The following is a 16,462-nucleotide window of genomic DNA, read 5'->3' as shown; positions in this document are numbered from 1 at the left end:
CAGGGACTGAAACATACTGAGGGCAACATACCAACACATGAATACTTTGAAATGTGGCTCCAACGGTTTAAATCATGGTGCGTTCAGGTGTAAATCATATGTGGGAAATCACAAAACTAAAACACGTCTGGTTTCAAGCACGTTTCAAGTGCTTTTTGTGAAACTTTTTTTTTTATTATCATTTTTTTCATAAAACATAAATTTCATCTGCTCAACATAAATGTCATTTTAATGTTACGATCAAGATGAATTTTTATAGCACTACCATTTTTGATACAAAAGGGAAAAATTGACACCAAGGTGTCAATGTAAGGTAGTCACAACGGGCCCCAGGGCACACTATTATGACAGGCCCTAAGGCGCACTAGTTACTAGTTATGCACCTTAACTAGCTTCTGTATAATCTTATCATTACATATCTTTATCGCATATATATGACAAATATACCTGTAGCGACTCAATGAAAAAAGCCGCTAAGAGGCTAAGTGGGCCCTTACAAAGTCCAAGCTGAAGTCCAAAGATGCATTTAATGATTTTATTAAACAAACAACTGAGATAATCAAAGCAAAATTAGGTGAAACAAAATAGTACGTGATGTGATTATGGTCAACAGAAAATACCGGAGACAAAAACTCACCCTTTTTGTCTAAACACTGCCAGTGAATGAACAGGTCAAATAATGTAAAACCATACCCACCCCTGTGCCAGTTACAACTAGTGAAAGTGACCAAAAGAACGTGTGCAGCCGAAACAAATAATAAACAGAGCTTAAATACACATTCTGGCTCCTACTATACCACTGTAAATAAGAGATTACTCAATTAATTGTTAAGTTTTTTATAGTTTATTTGCAGTTTATGGAGAGTAAGCATGTATTTTATAACATATTTTGTATATTTCATTTTACAAAAAAGAAAATAAACACATATTGGAGTGGGGTTGCCTTTACAAAGGCACATACAGCAAATAGCAAACAGAGTTTTACTTTGAACACAGGAATATTTCTTATGTAGCAATCCAAATTATTCATAAGGGCCTGTTTTCTGCCCAACATATAGTGGGAGGGCCCACTCTCTCTATGGGCCCCCTCATCCCATGGGCCCTGCCAGCACTGTTTCTATTTACGCCCCTGACCAAGAGCATATAAGCAATTTTCTTTAAAAAAAAAAAAAAGATAAATATAACAAAGCTTTAATATGAAATTTGTTCTTTTCTCATTTAGAAGCAGAGAGCAGCAGAATGAGTGTAGTAAACATCACAATAACAGAGAGCACAGGTGGTACCAGTGTATCAATATGGTGGAAAATTAGTATTAGTAGTATTAGTATTAAAAAAATATTTTAAATCAATACTGATAAATCGATATTTCTGACAACACTAGTCCCACAGATGCAAGATGTTTATCAGGTCAAATGACAACGTTGAAATGGCAAGATGCCATAAGTAACTGGAGTATTTCCATATGAAAACACATATTTCCGACAGTCATGAAGGCAGCATTAGTTGCGCCTGTTGTGACACGCCTCGGCTGCAGGAGTCGGGCTGTAGTCTGGTGTTTAAGCTGTCTACAAAACTTTTTAACCGTCATTCCAACATGGGAAAGCTGGTCTGCATCTCGGTTGTAATCGCAGTCTTATCGGCGCTGGTTGGAGAGAGGATTGTTAACTTAAGGTACACAGAGAGAAACTCCGTTAATACCGAGACGGTACAGATATGTAACCGCGTCGGATCCCGAGTTTTTCTGCAGGGAAAACGTAGTAGTAGTTGTTGTTTTTCTCAGCAAAACAAAGTTTAATTGTGCACAGCTGACCTAATGTAACATCAGTGTTGAAACCATTGCAGGAAAAGGACCCTGGCCACCAGAGAGCTGGTCCAGAATCACCTCCCAAACTGTGTTGAGCTCAAAAACCTGGGTAAGTCACGCCTGTGCAAAATAACGCAGAATGCTCACATTAAAATTAATGTGCAACGTTTTTGTGCTTTCAGAAAATGGCGCAGAAGATATAACGATCCTTGGAAACGGACTTGCCTTTATCAGCAGTGTAAGTATTAGAGTTGCAGAGCAGCCAAATGTGATCCTGCAAGGCTAGTATCAGACAGAACATCTGAGAGAAGTGAGCTTTTGCCCAGTCATTACAAACTTATCTTATCACCCTTATGGCCACACTCTTCTAATGTAACCAATTTTTGTAATGTGAAAAGGGGAAAAAAAATGCAATATTTATTATTAATAATAATAATTATTATTTATTGGTATTGAGTAGGGCTGCAACTAACAATTATTTTCATTCTGATTAATCAGACAATTATTATTGTTATTCAATAAACCATCCAGATTATAAAGTGTAAGAAAGTTTTCTAGGAGTTTGCCTGGCCAACGGTCATAGATATAGATATTCAATGTTTAAAAAAGAGAAAAGCAAGAATCCTTAATATTTGAGAGGCTTATATATGTTTTTTTATTTTATTTAATTATAAAGTGTCATCTTTGGTCCCTCAATTATTTGATTTACTTTATTGTTATTGTTTTATCATTATTTTATTATTAATTGACTATCTGTTTCAGCTCTATTATAAAAAAATTGCAACACAGCCTAAAATTACTTTATGTTTAATCCCGCTGATGTTCGTAAAAGAATAAATAATCCTTCCTGATCCCATTTAAAACTGTACAAACTTTCCATAAAGGTCATTTGGTTTGTCTGCTTTTCTTAAACCACAGAAAATTGTGTAATTTAGGCACCAGCCTACTTTGCAGTGTTTTATATGTTCTGCATACTTAAGTATTTCTTTATGTCTCAAGGGTCTGAGGTATCCTGGAATGCCGGCCTCTGATGCGAAAGGAAAGATCTTCACCCTTGATCTGACAGATTCTCGGATGAAACCAGTGGAGTTGCGCATGCCAAGAAACTTTGATCTGGAGTCATTCAACCCTCATGGCATCAGCGTATACACTGACCCAAGTGGTAAAAGCATTTAGCATTTATGTGTGGTTGCACACATGTCACAGACGCTCACAAGTTTCTACAAGATAACACCTTAAGGGCAAACACCTTAGTTCAGGGGGTTTCGACTTTTTAAATTTGCAACAGCATTTACATTTGTCAGCAGCAAAAATTTAAGTGCATTTTGCAGTACAAAAATAATTTCTTTTTCAGTTCAACTGACTGTATAACTACTGAAGACAGTTTGTATTTTTGGAATATGTGCACCTGGACAAACCTGTTGTGATCACCTGCTGTGTGATTAACAATGGGTGTAATGGGTCGAGCTAAGTTCCTTGTACAATCTTGGGTGTGTCAGTGTTTTCCAAATGAAATCTATAAAGAAAGAAACACAATCAGAATATTTCCTTTTTAATTTGTAGTTGTAGTTTTAAAGTATACGGTAGTTTATTAGTATGGAAAATGCATGGGCTTCATTTTTGAGGAATCTCTACAACTACAGATGTGACACTTTTAAATGTTATTGTAGCTTTGATAGTTCCCTTTTTTATCTGAAATCATGCATGTCCCTCTACTTTCACAGCCACCCACACATACTTTTTAGTTTGTTTGCCAGTATTTACAGTGCTTTCCTTGTTTCTCCTCAGATGACACAGTATACCTGTTTGTTGTCAATCACCCTGAACACAAAAGCCAAGTAGAGCTGTTCAAATATGTTGAGGATGACCACTCCCTGGAGCATCTGAAAACCATAAAACATGAACTTCTTCACAGGTACAGTGTGGTGACAGATTAATAATTGTGCCTACCATGAACTGCACTTGAGATGTAGCCGGTCTGCAGCTATATTTTTTCACTTCTGATTTTTATTTCCAGTGTAAACGATCTTGTCGCAGTGGGAGTGGATAGCTTCTATGCCACCAATGATCACTACTTTACCCATGAAATCCTTAATTATTTGGAGTTTCTTCTGGCTCAGCCTTTGACTAATGTTGTGTACTACAGTCCTGAGGGAGTAAAAGTGATCTCTGGGGGATATTACTCTGCAAATGGCATTAATATCTCACCAGATGGAAGGTAAGAATAATGTGAGGGTTATGCATATGGCTATTCATACTTTAAATGACTGAATTTCTTCATTTTAATATTCTTTTAATATTTACAGGCATATATATGTGGCAGATATGTTTGACCACAAAGTGCATGTGCTTGAGCGGAAAGAAGACAATGCGTTGGTCCCTGTGAAGGTAAATAATGAAAAATTACTTCAATATGAAAGTGTACTGATTTCTTACAGCATATTCAAGAATCACTGATGAATTATTATGCTTCATCAGCTTTAAACAGTTTATACTTTTGTCATTATTATACTAATATTATATGTGTAAAAAAAAATGTAAAAATTGTTAAGAAATTTTATAATCTGATGATATTGGGGCTTATAAGTATGGGTTAAATTGCACAGCAAATTGTTAGCAATATTTCTTTTTAAAATATTGGTATGACAGTATGGCTGATGTATGCAGAATTAAAGGGACAGTTCACCCTCAAATCCAAAATTCATATTTTCCCTCTTACCTGTAGTGCTGTTTATTCATCTTAATTGTTTTGGTGTAAGTTGCAGAGTGTTGGAGATATTGACCGTAGACATGTCTGCCTTCTCCCGAATAAAATGGAATGAAAGGCTCGTGCTCATGACAGCATGAGATGTTAGCATTGTTGCGATCTTCTCAGCCGAGTTGTAACGTTAGCTGGCTCAGGTGTTGTCCATGAGTAGATGCACGCTTCCTTCTGTGCCATAACACGGTTTGAGGGTGTAGTTTGGTAGAAAGAAAGAGTTTCTACACAGAACTGCTCACAACAAGGTCTTTGGACCAGAGTGTTGATACCCTACTCAAGCCCGATGGGACCTGTCAGAACCCGATGGGTGGGCCCGCTTAGGTTCAGTTTGGGTTCAGCCCATTTGACATGCTGCTGTGTTGTGCTACCACCAATTGAAGTGCTGGACTTTGTTATCGACGTGACAGCGCCTGAACGCAACACAGGCTCCGCTCCAATTGAGTATGTGTGCTGCACTGCTGTGCATGTGGCGTGTTTGACTGTGTGTAACAGCAGCCTTTTGATGGTCATTAACACACTGTCCATGTGTGATCACTGTAAACAAACAAGCTGTACCCATGGTAACAATAACTATGTCAGTTAATAAACTGCGTAGGGCTTGGGTCGGGTTCGGCCTTCAAAATCAGAAAGTCTGTCGGACTTGCGTCTGGTTCGGTCAGAAAAATGCGGCCTGAGTCATGCTCTACTGTGGACTATCTTGAGAAACTGGGACATGATTAGTGGAAAAAGACATTGCTGTTGAGTTTTTCAAACATATTTTTTGGCGCGACCAGCACCACAAGATGAGTGCCATCTAGTTCCATCATATTCTAGAGAAGGCAGACATCTCTATGGCCTATTTCTCCAACATTCAGAAACTCACACCAAAACAATCTAGACTGATAAATCGCACTACAGGTAAAGGCCCAGACAAACCAAACAGACTTTAGAGAACTAGGTGTAAAGGAGGCCCCCTCCTGTGTCTCCTGACATTGCTGTGTCTTTGCCAAAAAAGTTGCACATGAACACACTGCAAAGACGACAGCCAATGGTCAACTAGCACGTACATTCTGCACTAGTATGAGAGGAAATAAGTCTCCACACCAGCAGGCAGCGGTAGCCTGTATTTGTCATTCAAAAAGCACCGGAAGACCATCTTGATGCTAGTTAGCCATTTAACACACTAACAACACAATCCAGTGTTGAAAGAACAAAGCATATTGACCGTGTGCCAATGAACAATAACATAAACCATCACGAAACGCTTCTGCTGAACAGCTCAGTGACTAAAGAAAAATGATCTTACCTCGTGTAACAAGTTTGTTTTGGTCTCACTTCCTCTTGACTTAAGCTTTTTTTGTTTACTTTCCTCACTTCTGTTTCTCTTCACGTACACTGCGCTTAACTGCCAATCAGAGTGATTTCATTCACGGACCAACCAGGGGCAACAGTGTGGGACAGTTGTCGGCTTGGTGTGTCCGGGCCTTAAGAGGAAAAATGTGTATTTTTGATTTTATCAAACAAATAGATGTTAACGTCAGTCAATTCAAGTACAAAATCAGGTCATGCTAGAACTGTCATTTAAGGTAATCAGGACACTGAGATGAATGTATAATCATAACCTTGTCTACGACTCCTCACCAGTCTGTGGCTGTGGGTTCACTCGGTGACAACATTGAAGTTGAACCTGAAACTGGAGACCTGTGGTTGGGCTGTCACCCTAATGCATGGAAACTTTTCATGTTCGACCCCAAGAGCCCAGCTGGATCAGAGGTTCGTCCTTTCACTTGTACCAGTTACTAAACTGTGAGAGGCCTGACAGCATTACAAGAACAGACAAAATATAATGTTCATTTTGCTCTATCTGTCATATTCTGCTCACCCAAACAATCTGTCCGACACGTATTCACCTTGTTATAATTCTTCCTTCAGGTCATCAAAATCCAAAACATTCATTCTGATGAGCCAGTGGTGACTCAGGTGTACGCTGACGACGGCCAGGTGCTCATTGGCTCCTCTGTAGCAGCTCCCTATGGGGGAAAGTTGCTCATTGGCACTGTGTTCCACAAAGCTCTGTGCTGTGATTTGAATTAGGCAGTGACTCCATAACATATGATTTACCTCTCTGCAAAGCTCTCACTCAGACAAGGCAGTGATGAGTTGAATGAAGATATACATGGATACTGCAGCTCTTGTTTTAGGGGAAAATGCTTCACTGTGTTGTACTGTAAGTTACTGAACTGCCCAGATATTTGAACCACTGTGAAATAAGCACTAGGATAAACTTATTTTCAGTCAAGCATATAAAATTCATATGTATATTTGCTTTGCTGTGTATCGTGAAAGTAATATTTTTCACTGGTCACCTGGAAATTTGAGATGTGAACAGATGCATTGTATGTAACCAAATGTTTTTACTTGTTTTAATTGCTTATCACATCGCTACCATGCATGTGAGTGTAAATAAAGCAATAAAGGAGTGTCATGCTACAACTGTAGTTTGTCTTTGGTTTATTAGATGTGCAACAAAAAAGGAGTGGCAAGACAGATGAATGCACACAAAATGACTGTATAAAAATCTGGACGTCAAAAGAACGATTGTGTAATTCATATCTTGTTTTCCCGCCCACAAGAAATGCAGGTCTGTCCAGCCTCCTCCCTGGCATTGCTTACCTTCTCTGTGGCACACTGTATAAACAGCACCTACTGGCACGCCTCAGCTGCAGGAGTTGGTCCGTAGTCTGGCATGAAAGCTGTTTGTAAAACTTGCCCGTCCTGATTCCAAAATGGGAAAGCTGGTCTTCATGTCAGTTTTAATAGCTGCCTTATCAGCACTGATTGGAGACAGGATCGTCAACTTAAGGTAAATAGCAATTCTGTTAATGCCAAAACAATTTTCTTACGGAAAACAAAGATAAATTGTGCTCAGCTGACCTGATGTAACGTCTGTGTTGAAACCATTGCAGGAAAAGGACCCTGGCCACCAGAGAGCTGGTCCAGAGTCACCTCCCCAACTGTGTTGAACTCAAAAATCTGGGTAAGGAGACTAATGCCAAAAGAAAATGCCACAAAATTTTGAGACGAACATTAGCGAACATTAGAATTAACTGCAACATTATTGTGTTTACAGAAAATGGCTCAGAGGACATAACGATCCTTGGAAACGGACTTGCTTTTATCAGCAGTGCAAGTATCTGAGTTGCAGAGCAGCCAAATGTAGGCCTGTATGTTAAAGGCAAACAAGAGTGCAAATCAGAAGTAACTGTTTTACAAACCTGATTCCAGAAAAGTCTGGACTCTTGTGTAAAACAAATAAAAACAGAATGTAATGATTTGTAAATCTGTTTGACCTATATGCAGATGAATACATCACAAAGACAAGATATTTAAAGATGTTAACACCAGTAAACTTGTAAAATATACACTCATTCTGAATTTGATGCCTACAACACGCTACAACAAAAGACTGGGATAGTTGTGGAATGCTCATAAAACACCTGCTGTGAACATTCCACAGGTAAACAGGTTGATTGGTAACAAATGATAGTGGCCGCATTCCCCAGTTTAGAGCGAGCACAGTTAAGAACGTCTTTGGTAAGAAGGGTCGCTAAGATACAAGTGTTTCCCAGATGCGTTCCTCATGCCCTTCTTAGGATTGCTCTTACGATCGCTCTTTAAGAAGCTCTTAACAGGAGCTGCCCACTACCGCGGTGCTGAAACTAAATCAATTGATGTCAGGCAAATCGATCACCCACCACTTAATCAACGCATAAGTCACACACAGCGCTGCTACCTAACGCACTAATTCCCTGCTGCCCTAATAATTCTAATGAAAAACTAAGACGACAAATATTTGTTAATGACCTATTTTCATGATGAAAACTATAGACTACAACTAAATAAGAAGTAGTCTTGGTAAGAGAATCATGAGGAAATGTATTATATTTAAACAAAAAGAGCCAGGCACTGCACCTCCAGGCTGAGGGCGAAATTGCACTGGGTTGCCCTCCGGATGTGTGCATACACTAGTTGGTGAGGCGTTGTATCTCAGCTGGTACTTCATTTGGACAGCCCAGTCTGACAGCACGTCAAGTGGGCTGCTGACACACAAATGCATTTATATATACGGTTTGGCTTCGCACGCAGCGACGCTGTTGGTTAGCAGCGAGAATATGCTGTAAAGCAGCCATGGTATCTCACACGTGTGATGTGGCAACGCCTTTATATAGAGTAGCGAGTGGAGCGTCCCTTGATGAGGTTCCAGCTGAGCTCAATTACACCTGTCAGTTGCCTGATATCTGTGAAATGTCGCAGGTTTGGAGGGTGGATGTGTTTCTGTCAGATGTGGGATGTGTGCGGACAAATTATGATAAATGATAGTCATGATGATTCATTTTATTTATGTGCCTGATGTGCACAGCACATACAGGAACACACTTGTTATTCCTCATACTTATTTTTCGTCTTATTATTATTTTTCTTCCACCAGATTTCGGTGCGTAACTTGTGCCACAGCTTTGAGCGCACATAGGGTCTTCATAAAACATATAGATTCAAGGTTCAAAGTGTTTATTGTCTTATGCACAGTAAGGACACGCGTTTCCCTGCAGAATGAAATTCGTTCTTTTCTGTCACCAATTAATGCTAAACAATATAAATCTGAAGTATAAAATAGATCAAAATATATACGGTGCGCACTGTTTTAATATCTCCTTGCTTAGTGTAATATTAATGTGCCTGCTGCGGCTGGAGCTGTGGGCGTTTGGTCACTGAGAAGACTGTTAAGAATGGGTCAGCTCGATCTTACAACTCCTTCTTAGTGAAAGATCTTCTTAAGCAAAGAGTGATCTGGGAAATGCGTTTTTCTTTCATGGGAGGCTTAAGAGCGTTCTTAAGAAGCTCTTAGCACTCAGAGGCCGTTTACACGTACACGGTGATTTTGATAAACGGAGACATCTTCCTTCGTCTGTGCCCTTCGTTTACACGCAAACGGAGATTTCTCCCCTGAAAACGAGTCTTTCTAAAAACTCCGGCCAGAGTGGAGATTTTGGAAAACTCCGGTTGCGTGTTTGCATGTAAACTGAGATAAACGGAGATAAACGGAGTTATAGGCAGTCGACGTCACAGTATGCGCCAGAACTTGCGCCTGTGTCAAAAGTGCGACCTATGTTGCTATGGTGACAATGGATACATGGAAGGCTTGAGCTTCTCGTTACACTGCCACCTACAGGTTTGGCATGCTCTTGTGTATATATACACGGGTAAGTGTAAACAAAGATCTTTTTGAAAACGGAGACGGTGAAATGTCCGTTTATGAAAATAGCCGGCAACGTGTAAACGGCCTCTAAGAGCGATCTGGGAAACGCGGCCAGTATCATTACTAGGTATAAAGTGCCATCCTCAAAAGGCTTAGTTCTTCACAAGATGGTCATGCAATCACAAAAATACCAGGGCAAACTGTCCAGCAGTTTAAAAACCACCTTCTCAGCGCACAGTTGAATTGATTTCACCATCTACAATCCATAATATCGTCAAAGGATCTAGAGAATCTGGAGAAATCTCTGTACGTAAGGCGCAACGCTGAAAACCGGCACTGAATGGCTATGACCTTTGACTTTTCAGGCAGCACTGCTTTTCAAAGTGAAAAAAGCAACCTCTCATCCATTGGCAAAACACTTAAGAGGTGCTGGAGCTGAACTTAGAGCCTTAGAAAACAACAAAACAGCAACTGCACACTCAAACACTGTGCATCAACTAATACTTTTACAAATCCCAGAACAGGGAAAACATTTCCAGTAAGAGGAGTTATCACATGTAATACAAAAAATGTTGTATATATGTTAAAATGCACCTGTGATAAAATCTACATTGGTAAACCCATTTGTCGTCTCAAACAAAGGATTAGTGAACACAAAAGTTCAATAAGACGAAATGATGTTAATTACCCTGTAGCCTGTCATTTTAATAATCACTCTCATCCCATCTCCTCCCTTAGGTTCCAGGGAATAGAGCAAATTACTCTTCAGAGAGGGGGTGATGTTGACAGGCGACTATGTCAGAGAGAGCTTTATTGGATCCACACCTTAGAAACTTTACAACCACTAGGTCTCAATGAAGAATTTGACATGAGCGTTGTACTTTAAACATATAACAATAGATTTTATGCTCTACTATGCTTTATGATGGCCACTACCTGATGTTTGCATATATTTTGTTGCTTTTCTCCATTGTGTTTTTGTACTCTTACTTTATGTGTACATATTGTAAATAATTTCAATGTATTGGTGTTTCCTGTTTTCAGTAGACAGTTGTGTCCAAGGCTATTAGAATAACTTTATCTAGGACTACAATTCCCTTTTTATTGGGACTATAATTCCCACGATGCTTTTCTAGCCTTTGCCATGTTTGACACAGGTGTTTGGCATTTTGCAATCAAGTATGTACAGCTGCATTCACTTGTCTTGTATGCCTGAAGAAGGTCACAATGACCGGAATTTTGCATTAAACTGATATATGCACAGTGTTTGAGGGTGCGGCTGCTGTTTTGTTGTTTTCTAAGGCAGCACTAAAAATCGACATGACTATACAAAGAATATAACTACACGGGCTCAGGAACACTTTGGAAAACCATTGTAGATAAACTCGTTCGTCAATGCATCCACAAATGCAAGTTAAGACTCTACCATGCAAAGTGACAGCCATATATCAACTACAACCAGAAACACCATCGACTTCTCTGGACCGAGCTCATCTGAGATGGACTGACACAAAGTGCAAAAGTGTGCTGTGGTCTGATGAGTCCACATTTTCAATTGATTTTGAAATCATGGACACTATGTCCTCCAGGCTAAAGAGGAAAAGGACCATTGAGATTGTTACAAGCACAAAGTTCAAACCCAGTATCTGTGATGGTGTGGGGGAGTGTTACTGCCCATGGCATCAAAGTTAACTTCACATCTGTGAAGGCACCATGAATGCTGAAAGGTACATGCAGGTTTTGGAGCAACATATGCTGCCATCCAGACAGTGTCTTTTTCAGGGACGTCCCCGCTTATTCCAGCAAGACAATGCTAAGCCACTTTCTGCACATGTTATAACAATGTGGCTTCCTAGTAAAAGAGTGCTGATACTAGACTGGCCCGCCTGCAGTCTAGACCTGTCTCCCATTGAAAATATGTGTTGCATTATGAAGCACAAAATATGACAACAGAGTCCCTGGACTGTTGAGCAACTGAAGTTGTATATCAAGCAAGAATGGGGAAAAAATTCACTTTCAAAACTTCAACAATTTGTGTCCTCGGTTGATGTAACACAGTGGCAAACATGCTTGTGTCACAAAGTGTTGCAGGCCTCAAATTCAGAATGGGTGTATATTTACAAAAACAAAGTTTATCAATTTGAACATTTAAATATATTGTTTATGCGCTGTTGCCACAGCAACGGTGCGCTTGCAAAAATATTGCCGGGGGGAAACAGGTTTTGGTGTAACACGCCCACAAAAATATCACCTACAGGACGCAAACCATGGCAGAAAAATGGCTACATCCCCGCAAGATCAAACACCGCAAAAGTTAGTAAAGGACGTGTTGAAAACGGTTGAAAACTGCTACACAACCGGAGGTGGTAGGGCGGGACTTCAGCGGGTGGCTCATTCCGCCCAATGAGAGGCTGATCTCTGCAGCAAACTTCCGCCCGCTCAGACTAGTATAACGATAACCTTGTCTATGACTCCTCACCAGTCTGTGGCTGTGGGTTCACTCTGTGACAACATTGAAGTGGAACCTGAAACTGGAGACCTGTGGTTGGGCTGTCACCCTAATGCATGGAAACTTTTCATGTTCGACCCCAAGAGCCCAGCTGGATCAGAGGTTCGTCCTTTCACTTGTACCAGTTACTAAACTGTGAGAGGCCTGACAGCATTACAAGAACAGACAAAATATGATGTTCATTTTGCTCTATCTGTCATATTCTGCTCACCCAAACAATCTGTCTGACACGTATTCACCTTGTTATAATTCTTCCTTCAGGTCATCAAAATCCAGAACATTCATTCTGATGAGCCAGTGGTGACTCAGGTGTACGCTGACGACGGCCAGGTGCTCATTGGCTCCTCTGTAGCAGCTCCCTATGGGGGGAAGTTGCTCATTGGCACTGTGTTCCACAAAGCCCTGTGCTGTGATTTGAATTAGGCAGTGACTCCATAACATATGATTTACCTCTCTGCAACGCTCTCACTCAGACAAGGCAGTGATGAGTTGAATGAAGATATACATGGATACTGCAGCTCTTGTTTTAGGGGAAAATGCTTCACTGTGTTGTACCAGACAGGATCTGATAATACTCTCACATAAAGGTGCGTGAAGATCCACTAGGAGGAGCTGGAGAAAGACAGATGCACTGTGTTTACCTGATTTTACAGCAATGAGTCCTGAAAGTGGTTTCAGACACACTGTGAACTTGAACCACTGTGAAATAAGCACCTGGATAACCACATTTTCAGTCAAGCATATCAAATTCATATGTATATTTGCGTTGCTGTGTATTGTGAAAGTAATATTTTCCACTGGTCACCTAGAAATTTGAGATGTGAACAGATGCATTGTATGTAACCAAATGTTTTTACTTGTTTTAATTGCTTATCACATCGCTACCATGCATGTGAGTGTAAATAAAGCAATAAAGGAGTGTCATGCTACAACTGTAGTTTGTCTTTGGTTTATTAGATGTGCAACAAAAAAGGAGTGGCAAGACAGATGAATGCACACAAAATGACTTTATAAACATCTGGACGTCAAAGGAACGATTGTGTAATTCATATCTTGTTTACCCACCCACAAGAAATGCAGGTCTGTCCAGCCTCATCCCTGGCATTGCTTACCTTCTCTGTGGCACACTATATAAACAGCACCTACTGGCACGCCTCAGCTGCAGGAGTTGTTTAGTAGTCTGGTATAAAATCTGTTTGTAAAACTTGCCCGTCGTGATTCCAAAATGGGAAAGCTGGTCTTCATGTCGGTTTTAATAGCTGCCTTATCAGCACTGATTGGAGACAGGATCGTCAACTTAAGGTAAATAGCAATTCTGTTAATGCCAAAACAATTTTCTTACAGACAACAAAGATAAATTGTGCTCAGCTGACCTGATGTAACGTCTGTGTTGAAACCATTGCAGGAAAAGGACCCTGGCCACCAGAGAGCTGGTCCAGAGTCACCTCCCCAACTGTGTTGAACTCAAAAATCTGGGTAAGGAGACTAATGCCAAAAGAAAATGCCACAAAATTTTGAGACGAACATTAGCGAACATTAGAATTAACTGTGCAACATTATTGTGTTTACAGAAAATGGCTCAGAGGACATAACGATCCTTGGAAACGGACTTGCCTTTATCAGCAGTGTAAGTATTTGAGTTGCAGAGCAGCCAAATGTAGGCCTGTATGTTAAAGGCAAAAAAGAGTGCAAATCAGAAAAGTGAGCTTTTCTGGTTAATAAAACCTTATCTTATCACCTTTATGGCTAGACTCTCTTAATATGTCTGTCCGGGCCATTAACTTGTGTGACTAACATTACTGTAATGTGAAAAGGAAAAGTAACTGTTTTACAAACCTGATTCCAGAAAAGTCTGGACTCTTGTGTAAAACATAAATAAAAACAGAATGTAATGATTTGTAAATCTGTTTGACCTATATGCAGATGAATACATTACAAAGACAAGATATTTAAAGATGTTATAACCAATAAACTTGTAAAATATAGACTCATTCTGAATTTGATGCCTACAACACACTACAACAACAGAACAAAAGACTGGGAAAGTTGTAAAATGCTCAAAAAACACCTGCTGGGAACATTCCACAGGTAAACAGTATTGATTGGTGACAAATGATAGTATTATTACTAGGTATAAAGTGCCAACCTCAAAAGGCTTAGTTCTTCACAAGCAAAGATGGCCATGCAATCACAAAAATACCACGGCAAACTGTCCAGCAGTTTAAAAACCACCTTCTCAGCGCACAGTTGCATTGATTTCACCATCTACAATCCATAATATCGTCAAAGGATCTAGAGAATCTGGAGAAATCTCTGCACGTAAGGGGTAATGCTGAAAACCAGCACTGAATGCCCATGACCTTTGACCTCTCAGGCAGCACTGCATTAAAAACCGACATGACTATACAAAGAATATAACTACATGGGCTCAGGAACACTTTGGAAAATCATTGTAGATAAATTTGTTCATCAATGCATTCACAGATGTAAGTTAAGACTCTACCATGCAAAGTGACAGCCATATATCAACTACATTCAGAAACACTATCGACTTCTCTGGACCGAGCTCATCTGAGATGGACTGACACAAAGTGCTGTGGTCTGATGAGTCCACATTTTCAATTGATTTTGAAATCATGGACACTATGTCCTCCAGGCTAAAGAGGAAAAGGACCATTGAGACTGTTACGAGCACAAAGTTCAAACCCAGTATCTGTGATGGTGTGGGGGAGTGTTACTGCCCATGGCATCAAAGTTAACTTCACATCTGTGAAGGCAATATGAATGCTGAAAGGTACATGCAGGTTTTGGAGCAACATATGCTGCCATCCAGACAGTGTCTTTTTCAGGGACGTCCCCGCTTATTCCAGCAAGACAGTGCTAAGCCACTTTCTGCACGTGTTATAACAATGTGGCTTCCTAGTAAAAGAGTGCTGATACTAGACTGGCCCACCTGCAGTCTAGACCTGTCTCCCATTGAAAATATGTGGTGCATTATGAAGCACAAAATATGACAACAGAGTCCCTGGACTGTTGAGCAACTGAAGTCGTATATCACGCAAGATCAGACTTCAACAATTCGTGTCCTCGGTTGATGTAACACAGTGGCAAACATGCTTGTGTCACAACTTTTTTGGAAAGTGTTGCAGGCCTCAAATTCAGAATGAGTGTATATTTACAAAAACAAAGTTCATCAATTTGAACATTTAAATATATTGTTTATGCGCTGTATTCAATTGAATATAGGTCAGAAAAGATTTGTAAATCATTGCATTCTGTTTTTATGTATTTGTTACACAGCATTCCAACTTTTCTGTAATCGGGGCTGTACTTAATTTTTATTAGGGCTGCAACTAATTTTCACTAATTGATTAATCTGATCTGCCAGTTATTTTCTTGATTAATCGGTAAATCATTTACTCTATAAAATGTAATACAATTATGAGAAAAAAATGTTCCTCTCAGTTTCTTGGAGTTTGTTTGTCTGACCAAAACAGAGGAAAGAAGGAATTTTTCATAAGTGGCAATTTTTATTTATTTTTGGCATGAAAATTACTTAAATAATTAATCAATCATTATTCATTTCTCTCCATCAACTAATTTTTGCAGGTCTATTATTGTTATGCAACATAACCTCAAACTGATGTTGGCTTTAATCCCTCTGACAGTCTCCAAAGTTTAAAAAATAATTCCTGATCCCACTTAAAACTGCATAAACTTTTGATAAAGGTCAGCAAAAAAAACTCTTATACAAGGATTATGCCTCAGAATTTGACCCGTCTGACCTTTTCCAACCCACTTTCCAGTGTTTCTCTGCCTGTTTAAGTATATTTATACTTCCATGGGAGCCCTAGGCATTATGTTTTCGGGTTGTCCATATGTCTGTCGCATTCTTGTGAAGGCAGTATCTCTTTCTTCAGATTTTACACAAACGTCCAGTTGGACCCACAGTGAACGGATTACATAGGTCAAGGTCACTGTGACCTCGTCTGTCTTATTCCTTTTTTTTTATTTTTTATTTTTTTTTTTTTCTTCCCTATTTGTCTGCATTGGTCTTCATAGCTTAGCGCCACAAAAGGGTGTAAGCTTCTTGTGAAGATTGATGCACTGTTAATCTTGCAGTCAAGTATTTTATACCCATAATGCGTGGTT

General features: G+C 39.7%; 2 protein-coding genes and 2 long non-coding RNA genes across 5 annotated transcripts in view; 3 read left to right on the top strand and 1 right to left on the bottom strand.

The window, feature by feature from the left end:
• Positions 1–16,462, bottom strand: part of LOC126391588 (uncharacterized) — a 256,397-nt gene that overhangs the window by 141,207 nt on the left and 98,728 nt on the right. The gene's annotated exons all lie outside the window — the stretch shown is intronic.
• On the top strand, positions 1,495–13,237 carry LOC126391577 (serum paraoxonase/arylesterase 2-like). Of its 2 annotated transcripts, none has more exons than XM_050046444.1 (9): positions 1,495–1,671; positions 1,843–1,913; positions 1,987–2,042; positions 2,804–2,966; positions 3,593–3,719; positions 3,822–4,022; positions 4,111–4,192; positions 12,284–12,412; positions 12,572–13,237. In XM_050046444.1, exons 1-9 carry the CDS (start codon positions 1,595–1,597, stop codon positions 12,731–12,733), a joined length of 1,068 nt encoding a protein of 355 aa, XP_049902401.1. In that variant the 5' UTR covers positions 1,495–1,594; the 3' UTR covers positions 12,734–13,237. The 2 variants fall into 2 exon arrangements, with proteins under 2 accessions (XP_049902401.1, XP_049902400.1); XM_050046443.1 differs by lacking the exons at positions 12,284–12,412; positions 12,572–13,237 and adding exons at positions 6,189–6,317; positions 6,477–7,042 and having other exon boundaries at positions 1,505–1,671.
• Positions 7,181–12,277, top strand: LOC126391586 (uncharacterized). The gene is made up of 3 exons (XR_007570102.1): positions 7,181–7,407; positions 7,511–7,581; positions 7,675–12,277. It is a non-coding gene; the product is annotated as an uncharacterized LOC126391586 (long non-coding RNA).
• The window catches only part of LOC126391578 (serum paraoxonase/arylesterase 2-like), a 12,264-nt gene continuing 9,251 nt past the window's right edge, over positions 13,450–16,462 (top strand). Inside the window, exons 1-3 of the mRNA XM_050046445.1 lie at positions 13,450–13,612; positions 13,716–13,786; positions 13,882–13,937. Coding sequence (XP_049902402.1) covers positions 13,536–13,612; positions 13,716–13,786; positions 13,882–13,937 — 204 coding nt within the window. The 5' untranslated portion in view covers positions 13,450–13,535. The remainder of the gene's footprint in view (positions 13,613–13,715; positions 13,787–13,881; positions 13,938–16,462) is intronic.

The sequence above is a fragment of the Epinephelus moara genome, chromosome 6 (assembly GCF_006386435.1).
Source record: "Epinephelus moara isolate mb chromosome 6, YSFRI_EMoa_1.0, whole genome shotgun sequence".
In the NCBI taxonomy this organism is placed as follows: domain Eukaryota; kingdom Metazoa; phylum Chordata; class Actinopteri; order Perciformes; family Serranidae; genus Epinephelus; species Epinephelus moara.
The sequence above is the reverse complement of the archived record's forward strand: the minus strand, read 5'-3'. Positions and strand labels throughout refer to the sequence as shown.